Source organism: Mercurialis annua, linkage group LG3, assembly GCF_937616625.2.
Source record: "Mercurialis annua linkage group LG3, ddMerAnnu1.2, whole genome shotgun sequence".
Taxonomy (NCBI): Eukaryota; Viridiplantae; Streptophyta; class Magnoliopsida; order Malpighiales; family Euphorbiaceae; genus Mercurialis; species Mercurialis annua.
This window is the reverse complement of record NC_065572.1, coordinates 11,668,224-11,690,373: the sequence shown is the minus strand read 5'-3', so window position 1 is coordinate 11,690,373 and position 22,150 is coordinate 11,668,224. Positions and strand designations below refer to the sequence as shown.

General features: G+C 32.8%; 2 protein-coding genes across 2 annotated transcripts; both read left to right on the top strand.

The window, feature by feature from the left end:
- The first annotated feature begins 309 nt into the window (after positions 1-309).
- Positions 310-5,378, top strand: LOC130015243 (alpha-dioxygenase PIOX-like). Its single transcript, XM_056105008.1, has 9 exons — positions 310-451; positions 574-837; positions 1,115-1,264; positions 1,600-1,733; positions 2,187-2,400; positions 2,500-2,645; positions 3,658-3,885; positions 4,636-4,838; positions 5,146-5,378. The coding sequence occupies exons 1-9, from the start codon at positions 329-331 to the stop codon at positions 5,376-5,378; spliced, it is 1,695 nt and encodes a 564-aa protein (XP_055960983.1). The 5' UTR covers positions 310-328.
- A 121-nt stretch (positions 5,379-5,499) lies between these two features.
- LOC130014649 (alpha-dioxygenase PIOX-like) lies at positions 5,500-10,448 on the top strand. Its single transcript, XM_050365631.2, has 8 exons — positions 5,500-5,672; positions 7,356-7,489; positions 7,651-7,864; positions 7,970-8,115; positions 8,348-8,575; positions 8,664-8,866; positions 9,655-9,898; positions 9,982-10,448. The coding sequence occupies exons 1-8, from the start codon at positions 5,541-5,543 to the stop codon at positions 10,205-10,207; spliced, it is 1,527 nt and encodes a 508-aa protein (XP_050221588.2). The 5' UTR covers positions 5,500-5,540; the 3' UTR covers positions 10,208-10,448.
- Positions 10,449-22,150: the final 11,702 nt, after the last annotated feature.

Genomic DNA, 22,150 nt, shown 5'->3' with positions numbered 1-22,150 from the left:
ATTATGCATATAAAAATTTATTTCTACAGTATCTAATTGGAAGAAGACTGGTTAGGTTAGGTGTACCATTAGCAAATGACCTTTCTTGATTAACTGCCATTTGTTTTTTTTTTTTTTTTTTTTTTTTTTTGGCTTTGGACTTTATAAATTATAGTTAGGCGGGCCACTTGATGACAAACAAAAATGATATTTTTCTTAAAAAAAAAAAACATAAATTACTCTATTCTATAAATTACTCTATCTATCATTTTCTTACAGTTTCTCTACAATTACTCTATCTATAAATACCAATAGATTTTATTGAAATCAAGTTCCAAACATAGCAAACATGCTTTCATTGCTAATGTCTACTTTGAAATCTCTCATAAATTCTCAATTCAAACTCTTTGTTCATGAAGATTTTCATGAAATTGTTGCTAGGATGACCGTCCTTGACAAATTTATTTTCCTTGTAATTAAATTCACAAGTTTTAATTTTAGCTTATGCATATACTTAATTCTGTTTTTAGTATAATGTCTGCAGAATTAGTACATATATACTCATAATTTTATATAATTTTCATTTTGATGCAGATTGTGCATTCCATTGATAAGCTAGGGATATGGCCAAAATTACCAGTATTTTTAGGCATGATTTATCTCGCCCTACGCCGGCATCTTCATCAGGAATATAACCTAGTGAATGTTGGTACTACCCCTGTTGGAGTTCGGTTCAATCCGTTGGATTTTCCTTACAGGACGGATGATGGAAAATATAACGATCCTTTCAATGAAGTTGCGGGCAGCGAAGGAAGTTTTTTTGGCCGGAACATGGCTCCTGTTGATCAGAAAAAGAAGGTTTTTATTTTCCGCTTAATATGAATAAACCCTAAAAAAGTTACAGATATGATTTCTTGAAGAATATAAATTATCTTAAATTTGTTAATAAAATAGTTGCAGTAAATACTAGTGATTCTTTGCATTACAATAAAATAAAAATAATACATAGTATTCATATATTTGATAATAGAATGTCGAACGAGTTTGACGTTTAAAGTTTTTAGAATAAAACATAATATGTAATTTATATTACAAGTAAATTAAACATTATAGTTTCTATTTGGCATGCATGTAGTTGAAGAAGCCAGATCCAATGGTGGTAGCTACGAAACTACTAGCAAGGAGAAAGTTCATAGACACAGGGAAGCAATTTAACATAATTGCAGCTTCTTGGATTCAGTTTATGATTCATGATTGGATCGATCACTTGGAGGATACTGAACAGGTTTGTACATATATATACTCATTACCATATATAACTTAAAAACTAATTAAATAAATGGGAATACAATTTTATATATTAAAAAAAGTATGACAATCCGATCCATCGTCAATTATATGATCAACGGCAATCAGTCGGCTAGAGAGCGGATCTCTTCTTCTTCTTCCGAGAAGGCTAATTCGTCCCTATCAATTTTCATAGTATAAGTAAAATTCAATTCAATTGAGCAGATTAAAGGAAAATTAAATTAAAGAAAATAATAATTTTGTTATTAGGATGTTTTACTAATTAATTTTGTGTATTTTTTAACTTTGTTCATTGAAATTAAATGTAAACAGATCGAGTTGAAAGCACCCAGAGAAGTAGAAAGCCAATGTCCTCTGAAATCATTCAAGTTCTACAAGACAAAGGAAGTTCCTACTGGCTTCTACGAGATTAAGACCGGCGGCAAGAACATTCGTACTCCTTGGTGGTAAGAAGTTAATTAATTAATATTTCAGGGGATAATAAAATATGCCAAATTAAGCTACAACCAACAAATTATTCGAACAATTAATAAATAGGTAGAAGATAGAAAATAACCCTTCATTTTTTCCAAAAAAGCAAATAAGATATTTTAATTATTTTCTTACTATTTAAGCCTTCAACAGTTTTTTGTTACTTGTACTTTGGACGGTTGGACCAAATAATTAAGAAACTTACTTGGCGCAATGTTATAGAAGCGAAATTAGATACATTTTGTACATAAATACGTACAAGTTTTACCAATTTAGTTTCAAACGTACGAATCCACAAAACTTTCCACTCTCATTACTCAACAATGCATTTTTCTTTATTTAAAATTTCAACATGTACCAACATAAATATATACGATAAAGGTCGAATAGATGATTCATTAATGTGTATAAATGTGTGAAATGTGCAGGGACGGAAGCGTAATCTATGGCAGCAACACAGAATGGCTGAATAAGGTAAGAACATTCAAAGATGGGAAGCTGAAAATATCAGAAGATGGACTTCTTCTCCATGACGAAAATGGCGTTGCTATATCTGGAGATATTCGCAATAGTTGGGCCGGTGTCTCCACTTTGCAGGCTCTCTTCGTTAAGGAGCATAACGCTGTCTGTGATGCTCTCAAGGTATTCATTTCGCCATAAAACTATTTTTTAGCTTAAAAAAACTAATGCTCTCAAGTTGAAGATTGTCATTTTTAGTATTTTACTTTTGTGATATTTCAGAGGGAATATCCAGATTTAGACGATGAAGATTTATACAGGCATTCAAGATTAGTGACTGCTGCTGTTATTGCAAAGATTCACACTATTGATTGGACTGTAGAACTTTTGAAAACTGATACTTTATTAGCAGGAATGCGTGCCAATTGGTAATTTAACCTCTTTATTACTTCCCAATCACACATACACGTACACACACAAATATATAATATAATAATATAACTAGTTGAATTAACTTGAGATTTATTCGAATAATATAACTAGTTGAATTAACTTGAGATTTATTCGAATAATATTCAAAGTCGATTCAATGTTAATCAAGTCGAATTCAAGATCCAACTACTTGAGTCAACTATCGAATTTAGTTCGAATATCAAGATACTTGACTCGACAAGCTTACAAAATTAATTCAACATTTCAATTAATTTATATTTATATTCTATAATTCTATATAATATCTTACTTCTAAATAAAAAATTAGTTTTCAATTTTTTTTATAGAACTAATCGAGTTAAGAAGAATCAAGTTCAATTTTTAATTATCCAACCCATTTCAAACTCGAGGTCAAATTTTCAAATAAAACTTGATCAAGTTGAGTTTCAAATTTTGAATTTTAGTGAACAATATTTGATTTGACTAAGATGGATTATAGGATATTAAACTCTATAGATCATTAGACTTTACTCAAATTACAGAAAGATCACTAATAATGGTCATTGAACTATACCTTTTACTACAAAAATGTTTATGTTGTTACAAAAATAACACTAAACTTTTCGTGAATTACAAAAATGTCACTAGATAATATCTCTTATTACAAAAAGGTCAATGAACTATGTTCCTTTTTGTAATTGTGGCTTTCTACGTAAGCATAAATGTTGCGTTTTTGCTTAAAACGCAACGTTTTAGATGGCTGAACCCCTTTATAATAAAAGTTATAGTTCAATGACCATTTTGTAACAAAAGTTTTTTTAGTGACTTTTTTGTAATTTGAGGAAAGCTAAGTGATCTATAGAGTTTAATATCTATGGATAATAGCTTATGATACTAGAATTTGAACTCCTGAATTTTTGCATTATAAATTCCATTATAGACCATAATTTTGGAATATGATTAATTAAAATTTATATAATGATTTTGGTTTTTAAAAATGAATGTCAGGTATGGAATATTGGGAAAGAAATTTAAGGACACATATGGACATGTGGGAGGAGTAGTCTTGGGTGGTCTTGTGGGTCTAAAAAAACCCGACAATCATGGTGTCCCTTATTCTCTAACCGAAGAATTCGCAAGTGTTTACAGAATGCACGCTCTTCTACCTGATACTCTTGCCCTAAGAGACGTTTCAGCTAAGCCCGGTGTCAATAAATCTCTACCGTTAATCAAACAGTATGTCTCTATTGTACTAATCATGAAAGTAGGGTATTAAACTTGGAAGGATACTGAACTATGCGAAAGTTTCAAAATGGATACTGAACTTTTTTTGTTATAAAATGGATACTGAATTACGCAAAACGTTACAAAATGGGTATTCTCAGCCATTTTTTGCTGACCCATTCTTACTTCGTCCAATCAGTGGAGAACATGTGACTGAGAGTATCCATTTTGTAACGTTTTATATAGTTCAGTATCCATTTTCTAACAAAAAAAAGTTCAATACCCATTTTGAAACTCTCATATAGTTTAATACCTTCACAAGTTTAATACCCCATGAAAGTATTCAGCTTACTTTTTTTTTTTTTGATGAGCAAATTTAATTTATTTAATTTTAACTTTATTTCAAAAGAAATTTTTTCTGGCCAAACATGGTAAATATATTTCGACACATGACAATTAAATTTTGCTGATTTTGTTTTTTTAAAAATTGCCATATTTGTATAATTTCATTGTCAGGGAGGTTTTATTTCAAATTAAACATACATGGTATGTTTTCCATGTATGCATTTTTGGTCTGAGAATTTTATATTGAAATAAAATTAAAGTTTAATAATCAAACTAAACAAATTAAAATTTGTTCACCAAATTTAAAAAACACAATAATTTGATAACCTCAAAATCAACTACATATCATACCACAAGTACAATTTCTCTCTTCATGAATATTTCAAGTAGATCCTAACAATTTTAAATAATTTGCAGGGTTCCTATGGAAAAGCTGATAGGACTAGAAGGAGAAAAAACTGTAGCAAAAATTGGATTCGCTGCACAAATGGTATCGATGGGTCATCAAGCTTGTGGAGCCTTGGAGCTGTGGAACTATCCAGTTTGGTTTAGAAATATTATACCACATAATCTTGATGGCACTGAAAGATCTGACCATATCGACCTAGCAGCTCTCGAAGGTAATATACTACAGATTCATCAATGCCTTAATTTAAATTAATTAACTTTTTAACATTCGCAAGAAATTTTACATATAAATTTTATAATATTTCTTGATTTAATTGGTACATTTTAGTTCAAGTTCATCCCTTAAGCTGAAATCGATTTCTTTAACAAAATCAACAAATACGTTTCACTTTGGTTTCAAAGCATAAAAAATTTATTTTATTGGTTCGGTTTGATTTCGGTGTTAACTCTTTTTAATTCAATTCTCGTACATAACAAACTATTGGAAGAAGCTGATGGTTTTGTTGATGATTAATGCAGTTTATAGGGACAGGGAGAGAAATATAGCAAGGTACAATGATTTCAGGAGGTCCCTATTGTTGATCCCAATTTCCAAATGGGAAGATCTGACGAATGATAAAGAAGCTATCAAAGAACTAAGTGAGGTGTACGATAATGATGTTGAAGAACTTGATCTTCTTGTGGGTCTCATGGCAGAGAAGAAGATCCCCGGATTTGCTATCAGTGAAACTGCATTCTTTGCATTACAATAAAATAAAAATAATACATAGTATTCATATATTTGATAATAGAATGTCGAACGAGTTTGACGTTTAAAGTTTTTAGAATAAAACATAATATGTAATTTATATTACAAGTAAATTAAACATTATAGTTTCTATTTGGCATGCATGTAGTTGAAGAAGCCAGATCCAATGGTGGTAGCTACGAAACTACTAGCAAGGAGAAAGTTCATAGACACAGGGAAGCAATTTAACATAATTGCAGCTTCTTGGATTCAGTTTATGATTCATGATTGGATCGATCACTTGGAGGGAACCGACCAGGTTTGTGTATATTTTCATTACCAAACTTCTAAATAACAAATTAAATAAATTCTTAGTTAACTCAATTTTTTTTTTTAAATTTTTGTTTAAGTGTTTTCATTTAATAAATAAAATAAAATTGTATTTTAAAATATATACCCAGTTGATATTAACATTAGATATAATGAGTAGGAGGAAATTGTTTTTTGGTAGCTAGGTTTAACAATTAAGAGAATGGGGCGAATTCTTAACAAATATTTTATATCTAAATAGTTTTTCAATTATTTATTTTGTATACAAAGTCACACACACATATAGTTTTTTTAATAATCGACATGAAACGACCATGTTTTTATAATTTTGTCTACAAAATGACCAAATGTCTAAAAAAAATTAGTAAAAGAACCATTAAAATGCAAAATAATTATTAAAGACTGGATTAAGTAAATGTTATAGTACTATTTTGATGACGTTTCATATGTGATAGTCTAGTTCAACAATGACGTGGTAGACCGATTCTATGTAATAATAAAATTCAAAAATGACGTGGTAGACCGATTCTATGTAATAATCTCCCGTAGTAGAAGGACTATATAATAGATCTAGCCAAATATTAAATCTGACCGGGCTCATACAATGAACCCACTTTGTATTAAAATGAAGAAACTACATTAGAGTGCTTAATCTTTCAAAGTTAGTCTACCAGAGAGGTCGCATCTCCAATGTCTCTTTTAAAATAAACAAACTCTTTAATTCAAAGAGTTTTGCCAATAAATTAAAGTCCAATAAACTCTTTCTAAAATTCAAATTTAGAGTATGAGAGTGAAAATGGCTCTTACATATGGAGAGTCATTTTCACTCTCTAAATTTCAAATTTTAAAATAAGTTGGTTATTTTTCATTTGAAATGTATTATTTAAATTTTTAAATTTAAAAACTGAATCAATATATTAATATTATAAAAATATATTATTTTTTAATATTTTTATAAAAATAAAAATAAAATAAAGAGTTAATATTAGAGAGTCTATTGGAGTAAAACTAAATATTTTTTTTTTATATTAAAGATACTCTTTATTTTAATAAATATGCTCTTTAAAATAAAGAGCACCATTGAAAATGCTCTTAATTTTAATTTTTAAAACATTAGGATTGTTTTATACTTTAATTCTATATGTTTTTGATAGTCCTTACCAAGATGCGAAATTTATTAAATTTTTAATTCTGAAAATTTTATTTCTCCGTCCTATTTTATAGGAATAGCAAAAGAGTTTGAATTCTTAATTTAAACAAAAGTATCTACAACTTGCCAAATTTGGTTCATCCTACATTTTTATATGACGTTAATTTGATGTTATCATTTATGGTTAAAGGTGTAAAATGATATAAATTGACATTTCAGGTCATCAGGAGTGGTTCTGTCACTTTCCTGAATTTCTCACTACTGTAACTGCTTTGGATTGATTAATTGAACTATTTCTCCATCAAAAAAAAAAACAGTTGAGCTGAATGGACAAAATGAAGTTCTATCACTGAAAACTTCATAACATTTTCGCAAGTGCACAAATTTCCCCTTACGATAGTTTATAAATTGATTATAGTGAGTAAAGAGCATATAATTATATGATTGTATTTACTAATTAGTTCTCCATAAGGATGATTTACTAATTTTTTTTTATTGTGTTATTAATTGAAATTTAAACAGATTGAGTTGAAAGCACCCAGAGAAGTAAAAAGCCAATGTCCCCTAAAATCATTCAAGTTCTACAAGACAAAGGAAGTTCCCACCGGCTTTTACGAGATTAAGACTGGCCATAAGAACATTCGTACTCCTTGGTGGTAAGTACTAAATTATAAAATATTTTAGAGCATATCTGATGCGGCAATAAAATAATGGATGAATTAAATTATTTTTTGAGTTATATATTTTTGAAAAAAAGTTGACAAATTAAACATTGCGAATAACTTACGCAATGTGTATGAATTTGTGATATATGCAGGGATGGAAGTGCAATTTATGGTAGCAACACAGAATGGCTGAATAAAGTAAGAACATTCAAAGATGGAAAGCTGAAAATATCGGAAGACGGGCTTCTTCTTCATGACGAAAATGGCGTTGCGATTTCCGGAGATGTTCGTAATAGTTGGATTGGTGTCTCCACTTTGCAAGCTCTCTTTATTAAGGAGCATAACGCAGTCTGTGATGCCCTCAAGGTATTACAAAGTTAGAGACTAAACTTTATTTATTTTTTAAATATTATAATGTCTAATTAAACAATGCAATCAATATAATGTCTAATTAAATATTTTACTTTTTAGAGGGAGTATTCAGATTTAGATGATGACGAGTTATACAGACATTCAAGATTAGTGACCGCTGCTGTTATTGCAAAGATTCACACCATTGATTGGACAGTAGAACTTTTGAAGACTGATACTTTATTAGGAGGAATGCGTGCCAATTGGTAATTTAACCTTTTTATTACTTTCAGATTGTGAGTTATTCGGAGTTGATTCGGAAAATACTCAAACTCGATTACATGTTATTCGAGTTGAATTTACTAGAGTCAATTACCGAGTTTAAATCTAAATTTGACTCGACAGCCACAAGCTTAATCAAAAATTCTAGATAAGTTATTCGCGATATGGTTAGTATAAATTTATTTAATAATTTTGGGTTTCAAAAATGAATGTCAGGTATGGATTATTGGGCAAGAAATTTAAGGACACATTTGGACATGTGGGAGGAGCAATATTGGGTGGTCTTGTGGGGCTAAAGAAACCTAACAATCACGGTGTTCCTTATTCTCTAACTGAAGAATTTACGAGTGTTTACAGAATGCACTCACTTCTTCCTGATACTCTTGCCCTCAGGGACGTCTCAGCCGAGCCCGGGGTTAATAAATCTCCACCTTTAATCGAACAGTATGGCTCTATATCACACCATCCTTTCATCAGGAATATTTTGATCAACTGTGTATTATAAATCCTGACAATTTTGAAATTTCTTCAGGATTCCTATGGAAAAGCTGATAGGACTAGAAGGAGAAGTAAATATATCAAAAATAGGATTCTTGGCGCAAATGGTATCAATGGGTCATCAAGCTTGTGGAGCCTTAGAGCTGTGGAATTATCCAATATGGTTTAGAGATATTGTGCCACATAATGTTGATGGCACTGAAAGGTCTGAGCATATCGACCTTGCAGCTCTTGAAGGTACTATTATACTATAGATGGTTAAATATAAGCACTTAATCAAAATATTGAAGAGTCTAATTGATAAAATAATATATATATATATATATATATATATATATATATATATATATATATATATATATATATATAGTCGATTAACTTATTTTTATCATAATTAAATTAAGTTAAATTTAATTTTTTTATAAAATGAAATATATTCAGACTGTTTGAAATAATATAAATTAAGTCTAATTGATAAAAATAAATATATGGTTAGTTTTTGAAAGGATATAAATTTAATTTTAGTTTCTGTCTCGGTTAGATTTTTTATTATAAACAAATTTCACTACAAGAAATACTAGAATTAGCAGCAAACAATTTTACTGCTAATAGTGCTAAAATTATTATTATTAACATATACCAAAAACAAAATTGTAGCATGTTACTGCTAATAAAACGTTGCCTTAAATAATTGGTAACAAAACTTGCTGTAAAATGCTGCTATAACTTAACTAATGGCAGCAACTTTTAAAATTAATGCTGCAAAATGTTATTTAGCAGCAAAAAAAATTAGCTGCAAAAACATTTGTTGCCATATACAAGATTCCTTGTAGTGTTTCAATCCGATTTTGTATAAATCCAACTGCAAAAATTAACCGAACTCGACTAATTTAGTACAATTTAATTTGAAACAATTTAGTTTTTCTATAAAATTAGTTCAGTTAGAAAAAAATAAATTTTTTTAAATGTAATTGTTGAGAAAAAGAATATGAAAATGAAGATGATGGTTTGGTGGATTAATGCAGTTTACAGGGATAGGGAGAGAAATGTTGCACGGTACAATGATTTCAGGAGATCCCTGCTGTTGATACCAATATCCAAATGGGAAGATCTGACGGATGATATAGAAGCTATTCAAGAACTAAGTGAAGTGTATCATAATGATATTGAAGAACTTGATCTTCTAGTTGGTCTCATGGCAGAGAAGAAGATCCCTGGATTTGCTATTAGTGAAACTGCATTCATCATATTCCTTGTCATGGCAACGAGGTAAAATTTCATTCTTTTTATTTTGTCTAATTATAAATTATTCGGATGATGTAAAATCTCATTATTTTCAGTAACTTGTGTAGGAGGCTAGAAGCAGACAGGTTTTTCACAAGCTATTTCAATGAAGAAACGTACACGAAGAAGGGACTGGAGTGGGTGAATACTACAGAGAGTCTAAAAGATGTGCTTGATCGTCATTACCCAGACATGACAAAGAAATGGATGAATTCACAAAGTGCTTTCTCTGTTTGGGACTCTCCTTCTGCTGTTCATAACCCCATTCCTCTTTATCTTCGTGTTCCGAAGTGATCGGGGCTGATCGGCTAAAGATTTGATTCTGTGATTTTGATTGAATAAATAATGGTGGTTGTGTTAAATTATTTATTTGTTTTTAACATAGCTAAGTGTTTCTTCTCGTTTTGATCAATGTTCAAAGCTTCCTTTACCAGCAAGTAACTGATGTTTGTTTAATTGTTTGGTAGGAAGTTAGTTCTTTGGTTTTGTAATCCAGTTTTCAGTTCTTAAATCAATAAAACTTGGTTTTTTTTTTGTTATTGTATCACTGTATCAGAGAATTAATTTCTTTTCTTTCTGTAGTTATCATTTTTCTTGGGAAACAATCTCTCTTTTTCGTAGCAAAACATACACTTTTTCTTTGCTTTATAATGACAAATGTCATGCTCGGACCAGATGAATCTCTAGTTAGTCCTTATTTTTTGCATCCAAATAAATTTCACTGTCATTTTAATATAAAATATGCATTATTACTTTTGGTGTATATTAAGGCCAATGGTACTGATAAATCACTGCCGACTGCTCCGACCAACGAGACCTGAAGAACCAAGAACAAACAATTTCAGATCGAATACCGGTGGGGGACACCAACAATTCACTCCGACGATCTAGTCAGTGTTTGAGGAAAGAAGATAAAAGAAGAAGAAAGGTGTAGAGTAAAAAGAATGAGTACCTTAGGGTTTGCACGTAAGGTGTCTTATATAGGTTCACCTCGTGAAAACCTACTACAGCTGATTATTTCTCTTCTTTTGATCTCCACAATTTGGTTAGCTGATGTGGCAACTTCTCGTTGCGTCTCGAATATCAAGTGGGTTGCGCGATGCAAAGAACATTCTTTGCGTGCCAGATCTTGTCAATGGTCCCAAGAAGTTTGTTGAGAAATGGTATCTCGGTCGTTGGAGGAAATGGGAAATGGTTCATTCTATCTTGCCGAGCTAGCATGAGAATCGTGTCAATCGCATCGACTTTGTTTTATACCAAGATACCGTATTTCTTTCAGCTTATTTCGGCTCGTGGACAACAATCCGGTGTATTTCATGGTGAGGTATCTCGGTTAGGGTCCCCTAATCGCTTGAATAAGTGAGATCTTATCTTGTCGAGGTTGCTTTGCTACCTCTATGTTACTAGCTATGTTATCACTAGTCCCCCCTCCGTATGTTGGATATTCATGTCCAAGTTAGGTTTTGTATTTCTTCGGGATACTACTAGCCTCTGTTCTAGGGATAAGATCGAATCTTCTCGGCAACGTGCTTTGGATACGGTGTGTCAGGAGGTCATGCCTTTCATCCTTTCTTAGTCAGAGTGATCTATCATCCAGGACAGTTGTGCCCTATGTGTTGGAATATGGCATGATCGTCCAACTTTCATGTCTTCTCTCGAGCTTGCCATTTGTCATTTATCAATGATTATTTTAATAAATGTGCTGAGGGAATTGAATAGGTGCCTCTTCGTTTTCCCTCATTTTATTAGTTACTTCCTTTTTTGAACCCTTTTAGTTTTCTCATTTGGCATTAAAGGGAAATTTAAACAGAAAAACCTTAGAACAAAACTTTTTGTATTTATTCTCCCTAAGTCACATGCTTCAAACTTTCTCTTTCCATTTTTTGATTATTCTTCATTTGGAGACACAGACAAAGAGATATTGTTCACTATGGCTTCCTCCGATTGTCACTGTCGACGTTGTTTCAGCAAAATCTACGTTCCTTTGCTGATATTACATCTTCGTTTCATCAATTACAAGTAAGTTCATTTTTCTTTTTAAGCTATCTATTTTGATTGATTAGTTGTTTTTTCCTATGATTTTGTAATTGATACTTGAAGTTGAAAATCTCGTTTAATCTGAGCTATGTGACGTGCATTGATTCATGTTTTGTTACTTAGTATTTTCTATTTGGGTTTGGTAGTTGCGATGCTCGATTGTTGTGTTTATTCTGGATTTGTTCGTGTGATTATTTTAGGATCTGGCATTTTTAATTTTTCCGTTTTTTTTTGGTTTCTGGGTTTCGTGTTCCTCGTGTTTATGCCTTGAGGACTTCTCAAATTCTTACTTTAATCCTTTAGTTTTAGGGAGAAACTTTCCAGGTCTGTTTCACCTATCTCAGTGTTCTTCTTTTCATTAAGATTCCTTAGGTATGTCGGAAGAATATGATGAACCCGAGGGGTAGGGGTATTCCGATGATTTTTTTAATGATTCCGGCTGTTTTGGGACTGAGTCGTCTCATACAAAGAACGATCGCCCATTAATGCTGCTGCGTAAGGTTCGAAATATGAGCAACCGGATGAGGACTTGGATGAAGATGAAGTGATATTTCTATGAAACAGAACCGTAAGAATGAGAAGGAAATTCCCTATGGCAAGACATCAAGAGACCAAGTGGCGGTGCCCATCGGGTGGTCTCATAATGGAAAAGGAAAACATTCTGCGAATGAGGCGAAAGGATATAAAGAAGACGACGAAGTCTTAGTTCCTTCCCGCTGTTGAATTTTTAAAACTTATTAAGAAAACCTATGGGATTTATGAGCCCTAGGAATTGTCGTTGGTCCTTAAGGGAGAATTAGCTAATAAGACTACCACATCCGACACCATCACTCTACACTTAGAGCACTTGCAATCTAGGATCCACTTCCCTTTAGATCCTCTCTACGAGGATCAAAGTAAGCTGTGCAGAGTCCTTCTAGGACAAATTCATCCTAACGGGATAAGGCACTTTACGTGCTTTTTAACTCTTTGTCGACGACACAAGTTTACTCCAAGTGTTAATTTATTTTCGTGTTTGTATAATATGACATTAAAGGATAACCTTCATTTTGTTCATTTCCGATTTCGGAAAGAGCGCAAAGGTTATCTGGGGAAGATGATACTCGGGGTGACTAATTCGTTGAAGGATTGGCGAGAAGATGTTTTCCGGGGTAGAAGGACGAATCCGAAAAATTTAGAGTCGTGCAAGTTGTGGGTGAATAAACCGTATTGCCCAGATAAATCTATTATACCACGAGTGATTTAGAGTTAGCCGATATAAGAAAATTTCATCTGGCCAATATGGCGAGTGGTATACCTCATGCTAACCACTTGTACCCTAAGTTGCCCTTTTATTTCTGGGCAAAGTCTTCGAACAAAAAGGAGGATGGTAAAAGAAATGTTCTATACCCTAAATTGCCTTTTACGTTTGTCAAAGATAGTGTGTCTTTTTACATCTCTTTTTGTTTTGACTTGTTGATTTTTATGTTTTTCCTTTTTCTTGTGGTGCAGTGGATATTGACCCGAACCGACTAAAGAGGAAACCGAATGTGAAGAGAAAGAATAAAGCAACAGCTCCCAAAGAGCATAGGCCTGTCCGAGATACAGTTCTGGCTGCAATTGTGGGAGATGGCCGACTGGCGCCCCGTGATGATGTTGTTATTGCTAGACCGATTCATACAACGAGCGATGATCCAGAGGATCAAACTTTCATCGCCCCGGGCTAAGAGAAATTGCCTGACCGGGTTTCTGATTCGGAGGAGACATGCCAGAATGTTGGCCCTTTTTATAATAAAGGTAAAGAGGTGATCATTGTTGTATCTACAGCCACTTGCACTAACAAGTCGTCCAAAAGGAAGAGAGAAGAGTTTCCTTGGGAAACAACTAGTTCCTCCGGTCTGGTTGATATTACCCTATTGACATTTCTTTGTGGATGTTAATGCGCTGTGCAAAAAATTCCATTCCAGTATCGGTGGACAACTTGACAGGGGCAAGAGAAATAGCTCGAGTGACTATGCTGCCTGAAGATATGACTTATTACCAATTGCATCATCCTACTATGTACGGCAGTATGCTATCTTCTTATAGTCTGCAGGTATTGATTCATTATTGCTTTTGTTGTGTTGTTTTTTTTTTATTTACTTGCTTTTATTCTTTCAAGCCAGGTGGGATACTTGGCCGTTCAAGCATATCGAAAGATGGACAACGATATGAAACTCTTGATAGATCAAGTAAAGGTGGAGAAGAAGAGAGTGGCTGATGCTGAAGAAGAATTGAAAAAGCTAGTTGCTAATGTTAAAGAACAAACAGGCCGAGTTAAGGAATTGGAGAGGACTCGTGCTACCGACCTTAAAAAGATTAAGGAGCTGCAGGCCCAGGTCGACAAGTTTGATGGTGAGAAGGTTGGTCTGAAGTAGAAATTCAGCATTCAATTGGCAGAAATTACCAAGCGGAAGGACCTGATAACTTCTCAACAAAACAAAGAGCTAGTGACTCCTCGCAAGGAAGCCCAGGACCACAAAAGGTCCTAGATGAGAAGTTAGCCGAGAAAGAGAAGAACTGGGAACTAAAAATGGTAGAAAGGGAGGACAAGCTCTACCTACTAACAATCATACTTAAAAAACGTTATACAAAATATGCATATCAAATTCCCCCACACTTAATTCTTTGCTTGTCCTCAAGCAAAGCAAGAATTCAATCAAGACAATTTTTTTACTATCAAACATAATCAAATACCCTTAACAAAAACTATCACTATGCAATATTAGCTATCGAGACATATCATGGAATCTAATTACCTTGAAATTGATTAAGAAGCATGCATTAACCTAAGCTAAACATCAATTCACAAAACATTAAATTACTCATGACTTAATATCAAACACAAAAATAACTCAATTCTATCATCGCCAAAATATACTCAAGATGTAATGATCAATCTTTGAAAATTTAATTCTCAACCACACTCAAACTTGTAAACCAAAACTTTTCCTCACAAGATCTCACTCAAATCACACAAGTATTTGGGGTACAAATTTCGCTCCTCGCTAACTTGAAATAAATTAAACCATAGGCTTGCAATCTAAATAAAATCCACTACTTGAAAGTAAATGACAACATGAATCAATAGGTCTTTGTTTTTGGTTGTAATGGTGTCACGACCCATTTTCAGGAATCGCGACCGGCGCTAGGGTATGGGTAATGTAGTACCGAAACCCGTAGCTAGCCTTTTAATTAATTCATAAACACATAAACCTGCAGAAGACCAATGCTCGGGGGCAACCGAGACTTCAACCTAAACTAGCAGTTATAATGATCAACAGTTAATATAACATGCTTATTCAATTCTGGGTCTAAAATAGATTTATCATAAACCAATATAAATAATATAACATGCCAAAGCAATATAACCAGTCGAACCAATCCGGCAAAATAAATAATACTAACAAGGACGTCTAGTTACTACTGCGGTCTAAGAATAAAACAGTTTTACAGTTTTATTAAAATAAAAGGGAACCTCCGAGGAAAAGTAAATGCGGAGATCACCAGACTCTCTCAGATCATAACCCTGGGGAAAATTTGGAAAACAACGGGGTCAGATATACTGAGATGAGTTCATACCACTATTTACATTTATTAAGTGGGAAACCTTTAAAACGTTTAAAACATTTAATAACGATATTACAGATAATAGTTGGAACCCTAATCCACAATTCTAATTAATAATCATAATCCAATAGGTCTGGTCCCGAGAGCTGAGCTACACCGAGTTACCACTGACCACACTTATACCAGAGTCCCGAGAGCTGAGCTACACCGAGTTACTCTACCTGGTCCCGAGAGCTATGCTCACACCGAGTTACCACATTTCCATATATACCTTACCCAGATCAATACCGGTGCGCACGCAGTCCTAATGATGCCCATTAGGTAGCACGTTCCAACTAAGAGCCATAATATAAAAACAGTTCGAAATATACGTACAGTATATGTATTTAATATTAAAATAACAATTTACTTAATAAAGCGGTAAATAGTAAATATAAACTCACTGCTTGCTAATCCGCGTGAAATACCGGCAAGCAACTAACTCTGGTTCGCCTCTGAAGCACGAACAGTAGACGAGTCTAGACAAATAAAATAATTAACAAAATCAGACCCTAACTCTAGAGAGTACTAGACACCACATAAGACTAGCACAATTAACACGTAGTAATTAAACAATCCAAAGTAACACAAATACATCCAAAAGATAATAAAGCCCAATTAATATAAGTCTATTGAGTTCCCGCTTAAAAATCCAGTTTATAAATATTATTTAATAACTTTAAATAATAAATAATTTCCAAATAGTGGGTTAGCCGAGTTATCATAAACTACCAAGCTAACCTCACTTGTCGAGTGACCCAAGTCTAACCCGACTCAAAACAATTATCAAATATAAACCCAAGTTTATATTTATAATACAATTTAACAAAATAAAAATCCATTTTAAAAGCGGAACTCAATAACTTCAATTCTAAGTAACCCAAGTTACAAATCAAAAACTTAATCATTTTAAGTTAATAAAAGTTTAGGGACTAAATCGTACTTTTGCCAAATAAGGACTAAATTGTACTTTTGCCAATTAGGGACTAAATTGCACTTTAGTCAATTTGATATCCGAAATCAATTTATTGCTTTTCTTTATAATTAAAACCAACAATAAAGTTATTAACCAAAAATCCACTTAATTAAGTTATAAAATAAGTTTAGGGGCTAAATTGTAATTTAGCCAACTTTTGACAAAACGACATTTGAAAACAAATATAATTACCCGAGTAATTATATTAACTTAATTATGATTAACTATTGCTTTCTATATTTAATTTGTGAATCAAATAAAATCCAAGTATTTTTGTAAAGTTTAACTCTAAGGATTTATTTGATTTGAACAAAACATTTTGGTGATTAACCTAGGAAATTAACCATCTTCTCTATTTGAAACAAGAACAAACCCCGCCATGCTCAAACAACCAAATCACCATTTTTATGATTCTGAAACTAAGCTCAATCATCAATCTTATCAAAACCAAGCAACCTAATAGCCATAAATCAATCCAAATCAACATAACACAATTTCTACATACCCATAATCATTCAACACAAAGAATCAAACCTTAAACGTTACTGCCGAACCAACTCTCAACACGAAAATGGAAAATGGTTTGATAACTCCATGAAATCATAAACTAACAATTAACCCTAGAGATCTATAAGCCAAACAATCAAAACCATGGCCAAAGGGAAACAGAATAGTTCGGCAGAAATCAAAAACCAAAACAGAAATATATAGCAAACCGAAACGATGAAACGGGATTGATTAGAACGAGATCGACGGCGTACCGTTCAGCGAAACTGAGGTAGGGAAACGTAGGTACGTGAGTCTAGATCGTCTGGAATCAAACGGTTCTGATTTCGATCTAGAAACGAGAGAGAACGAACCAAATTACGCAATGCCGTTCAAAAGCAAAATCTGGAAATCATAAGAATCAGAAAACTTACCGAACAGCGATCTTTGGAAGATGATAACATCTTCGATACTCAGCGAAATGACAAGCGGAAAACGGCTAGGGTTTCAGTGATGAGTGGTGAAGATTTTCTGTTTAGAAGTCGACTTTAAATATCGAGAGGAGATGGGTCGAAAATGAGTACGAAGTGGGCTGGGCGAAGGGGTCAAAACGGAAGGCCTGTTCCCGAACGGGAATGGTCAAAATTGGCCTGATCCCATTCGAGAAAGGGCCTGGTCCCGAACGGGATCAGGCCTGAAAAAGGATTCTCGTTCGAGAATCCTTGGATTCTCGAACGGAAGCCTTCGTTTTTCTCAGGTCTCAAATAAGACCTGAGTCAAACGAAAGTGGTTCAACCATTTCGGTTGAACCACGACCCAAGGAAGAAGTTTATTTTTTTTTAAACCGAACCGAAGATGAATCGAACCACAGAAATTTACGAAACTTCAAATACCCCTCAAAACACATCCGTAACCACGTCGGAAATTAACAAAATAAAATTTAAAATTTTACGGGATATCACAAATGGGGTTAAGGTTCAAGGTAGGATTAAGGCTAATGGTGAGGTTAAATGAGTTAAATATCAAACAAAATTCTTTGGCTTTCTCAAGACAATTTTCATTCACTAATTTTTCAATATTACTCAAAATAAAAAATCCAGCACCTTAATGTTGAATAACCAAAGTTTCCTTTTTTCTTTTTTTTCTTTTTAGAAGCTTTTTCTTCAATTTTCTTTTGGTTTTCTTCTTTGCTCTTTTTCTTTCTTTTCTTTCTTTTCTTATTTAATGCTTAAGTGAATTCCATGTCTTTTTCTTGTAATCTTTTATTCAAATTTAACTCATCGGGTTGTCAAAAATGGGAAAATAAAAGAAAGGAAAAAGGGTGAAAACACGTGTGTATATAACAAGAAAAGGCTTGGCTCAAATTTGGTAAAACCTAAAGGAAAAAAGGGTAGTCTTTTTAAGTGGGAAAAAAAAGCGTTATCTAAATGCCTAAATCATGTTCATGTCATCACCTATTTCAAATAGTCTCAAATTGATTTAAAATTGCAAGTTCTAGCAAATAAGTAACAAGTAGCACACTCAAGAAGAAAGAATAGAGGTAAATATTTAAAGCTCAAATTCCTCACATTCTCAAGTGTAGTTTGATAAACAAAAATTATGTGGTTAGTCTTTCAAAATTTCTAAAAAGATCAAATAAATCTAAGCAACTTAACTTGATAAAAATTGAAATTTTTGGATATCTTTAAATCTTAAGTAATAGAATATTTTGTGTTCAAGTGTTATGCTAAATGTTAATGCAAGAATTTAACACAATAAAAAACTCATGATTCCAATCAAATAACTCAAAAAGCCAAAAATATCAATTTTTACAAGGGTAATCAAAATATGCTTATCAAGTTCAAAATTATTCCAACATTCAACTTTCTTACTTTTAGACAAATAATAGACTAAGAGAAACTTGTTCAAAGGCTAAGCAATTAAAACTAAAACAAAAAAAATAAAAAAATAAAATTCTAATATAAAATAACTAACACCCCCACACTTAAATATCACATTGTCCTCAATGTTTAAATATAAGAACTCAAGTAAGAGAAAACAAGATTACTTACCTAGTGTGCACCCTAGTTGATATAACTTCTAAATTTGATGACTTTTATCTTCATTGTTACATTATCCATCATTGCTTTTCAACTTTAATGGCCTAAAAATTGACATAAAAAGTTTCATGATAATAATGTGGGAAAATCTAAAAAAAATAAAAAATAAATAAAAGAATATATCTTGGGGTGCCTCCCAAGTAGCGCTTTAGTTAAAGTCCATAGCTAGACTCTTCGCATATATTCATCAAGAATACATTCGAACATGAGGGAGTGTTCTTGGCAACATCTTTTCCCTCTTTTCTCTTGTCGGTCCCCTTTTAATTTGGTAGTAGAGAGCATATTCCACTTGAATCACCTTTGGATCAATAATAAATTTAAGAATATAAGGTTCTTCTTGTGGGTTCTCAGACAATACGCTTTCTTTCACATTCTCTTTGTCATCCTCATATGCAACATTTAGGATCAGTTGTTCATCCTCTAAATCTTTCCTACTCTCACTTGAAGATATAGGATGAACTTCCAAACAACACGATTCCTCCATATATTTTTCAAATTGTTCAATCTTTTCACTATGGAGCGGTTGTATTTCCCCTTCAATTTCAATTTCACCTACAAAACATGAGTTAGAATCACAAGAAAGAGATAATGGGTTAGACTCGATCTCATCCTTGATCGATAAGCAATCATCATCTTTCGTAAGTTTTGCAAACACATGTTTTCCAATTAATTTAATGTGATCACTGATTCTTGTATTCCAAGTAGATGGATCATCATCTTCTAAGCACGGATGACTAAGATGTTCAAGATTGTTGTTACGAGCCCACTCTAAAGCTTGCCCATATATTGAGTTATCCTTTTTATCATCAACCGCAACCTGAATATTAGTATCACCAAAACTAGAAAACGAGTTAAAAGAATCATTAACACAATAAGAATAATCGGGAGAAGGTAGTGATGGTGAATAATAATATGGACAATATGCACAATCATGATTTCCTTGACACCGTTCACAAACTTGAAATTGATTATATTGCATACAATAATAATCCGTCACATTAGAGTATTGTGCATTGAAGCTCTGATATGCATAAGTTGATTCACCAAGATTCATGATGAAAACTTATAAACAACATAAAAAAATAGAAAATAAAAAGTGTTCAAAGCAATAATTAATTAAGTTGTATTGATATAAATATCAATTCCCCGGCAACGGCGCCAAAAACTTGATGCACAAAATCACAAGTGTACGATGTCGATAAATCAAATAATATAATGATAAGTAAAAGTCGAACCCACGAGGAATTGAATTTAGTACCAAAATAGTTAATTAAGAATTTTTTGAACTAACAAAGTTAAGGTTTGTGTGATTTTAATTAAAACTAATAAAAACAGAAAATAATAATCTAAGGAATAAACAATAACGACAAATAACTCAGAATATTGCTTTCGTATGGAATATCGATACCTTACAAGTCTAACTTATATCAATCAATTTTAATTGTTACATGCAATGGAGGATAGATCGAAAATCACTAATCCCGCTTTTCGGGCTAGAACTAGTCGATTGATTATAACCCGAGTACCCCGAATCGTCCTTATTGTCACGGCTTACAGGACAATAGAAAATAACCCACAATTATAATCAAAGCATTCAGAACAAGTTATCCACATAGACCACATAACGCAAACATGGTGGTCTGACCATGCTTTGTAATTATGCCTTGGTTACCCTTTTCCAATTAAATTGCTTAAGTCCCCTCCGGCACAATTTATTCTAAGTTCATGTAATTGTTAGCTACTCAATCACAAGCATTACTCTCAATAACTAAGGATTGCATTAACAAAGAAAGATATAGAAATTAGTTTTCAGAATTTAAACCTAGCATCCATACTACTCACAATATTCCAAGTCAAGAAATTTAGCTAGACATAATTGAATTAACTAAACAATTAATAATAATGAACATAATTAAAACAAGAGATTGAAATAAAAATACTTGAATAAAAACCTGGAATTATTCGGAACACAAGCCTTCGAATCAAAGCTTCGAAGGATTTAGTCTTCAAAATAACTCTAAGAAACTAAAAGAGATTAACTAAAACTTAAATTGTTTGTAAACTAGAAAAACAATGAAAAACTAGATGATTACATAGCCTTGAGTTGAGTCTATATATAGGGAAAGTTATAGTAGTCTATTACAATTGGGATTCAAGTCGAGGTAAGAATCCAATTAGAATTAGGACTTGGAGCAAAAACCATTCGTCAGACATTCTTGCCGGGGAAAGAGGTCCTGCCGCCAGGAGGAATGTTCCTTGCCCGGCAAGAAGTTGACACAGCAGCTTTTCCGGCCGGGCAAAGGCTTCTTGCCGGCCGGCAGGATCAGTCTCCTCGTCAGGACTGATTTCATCGCAACTACCAACTTCGGACAGCCGTAACGTTTTGTACGCAACTCCAAATGACTTGGTTATTGAGCCATTGGAAAGCGTAAGATGTCTAGTTTATTTCATATGAAGAACAGATATTCATTAGAGATATCTAAGAATTCCAAAATATCCAATCAATAGAAAAGGGTCAAATCTGCAAGTCATTCAATGCACCATACAATTTGTCAATCTTCAAAACTTCATAAGCTGAGCTACATAACTCCGAATGCTATAATTCTTGATGTTTTGGAAAGATTAGGATGTCTACAATAATTCATATGAAGAACACTTTCTCATTTGAGGTCTGAAAGAATAACAAAACTATACGTTCATGAACAAGGATCAATTTGATATATTTTCTTCGTTTCTTTGCAATGTCCTTTGATTCTTGGTCCATGACTTTCTTGCATAATTAACCTATAAAACAAAACCTTTCCAAGCATAATATCCTAAAAAATAAGAAGAATTACTAACAATCATACTTGAAAAACGTTATACAAAATATGCATATCAAGAACCTTCTTCAAATCCTCCAAGCCGGCCAAAAGAAGGTAGCTGATGCTGCTAAAGTCCTTGGTGGTGAGCAATTGGATCTATCTCCTTTTACCTTGGAAATGACAGAATTGATTGCCCTGGTGCCGACCT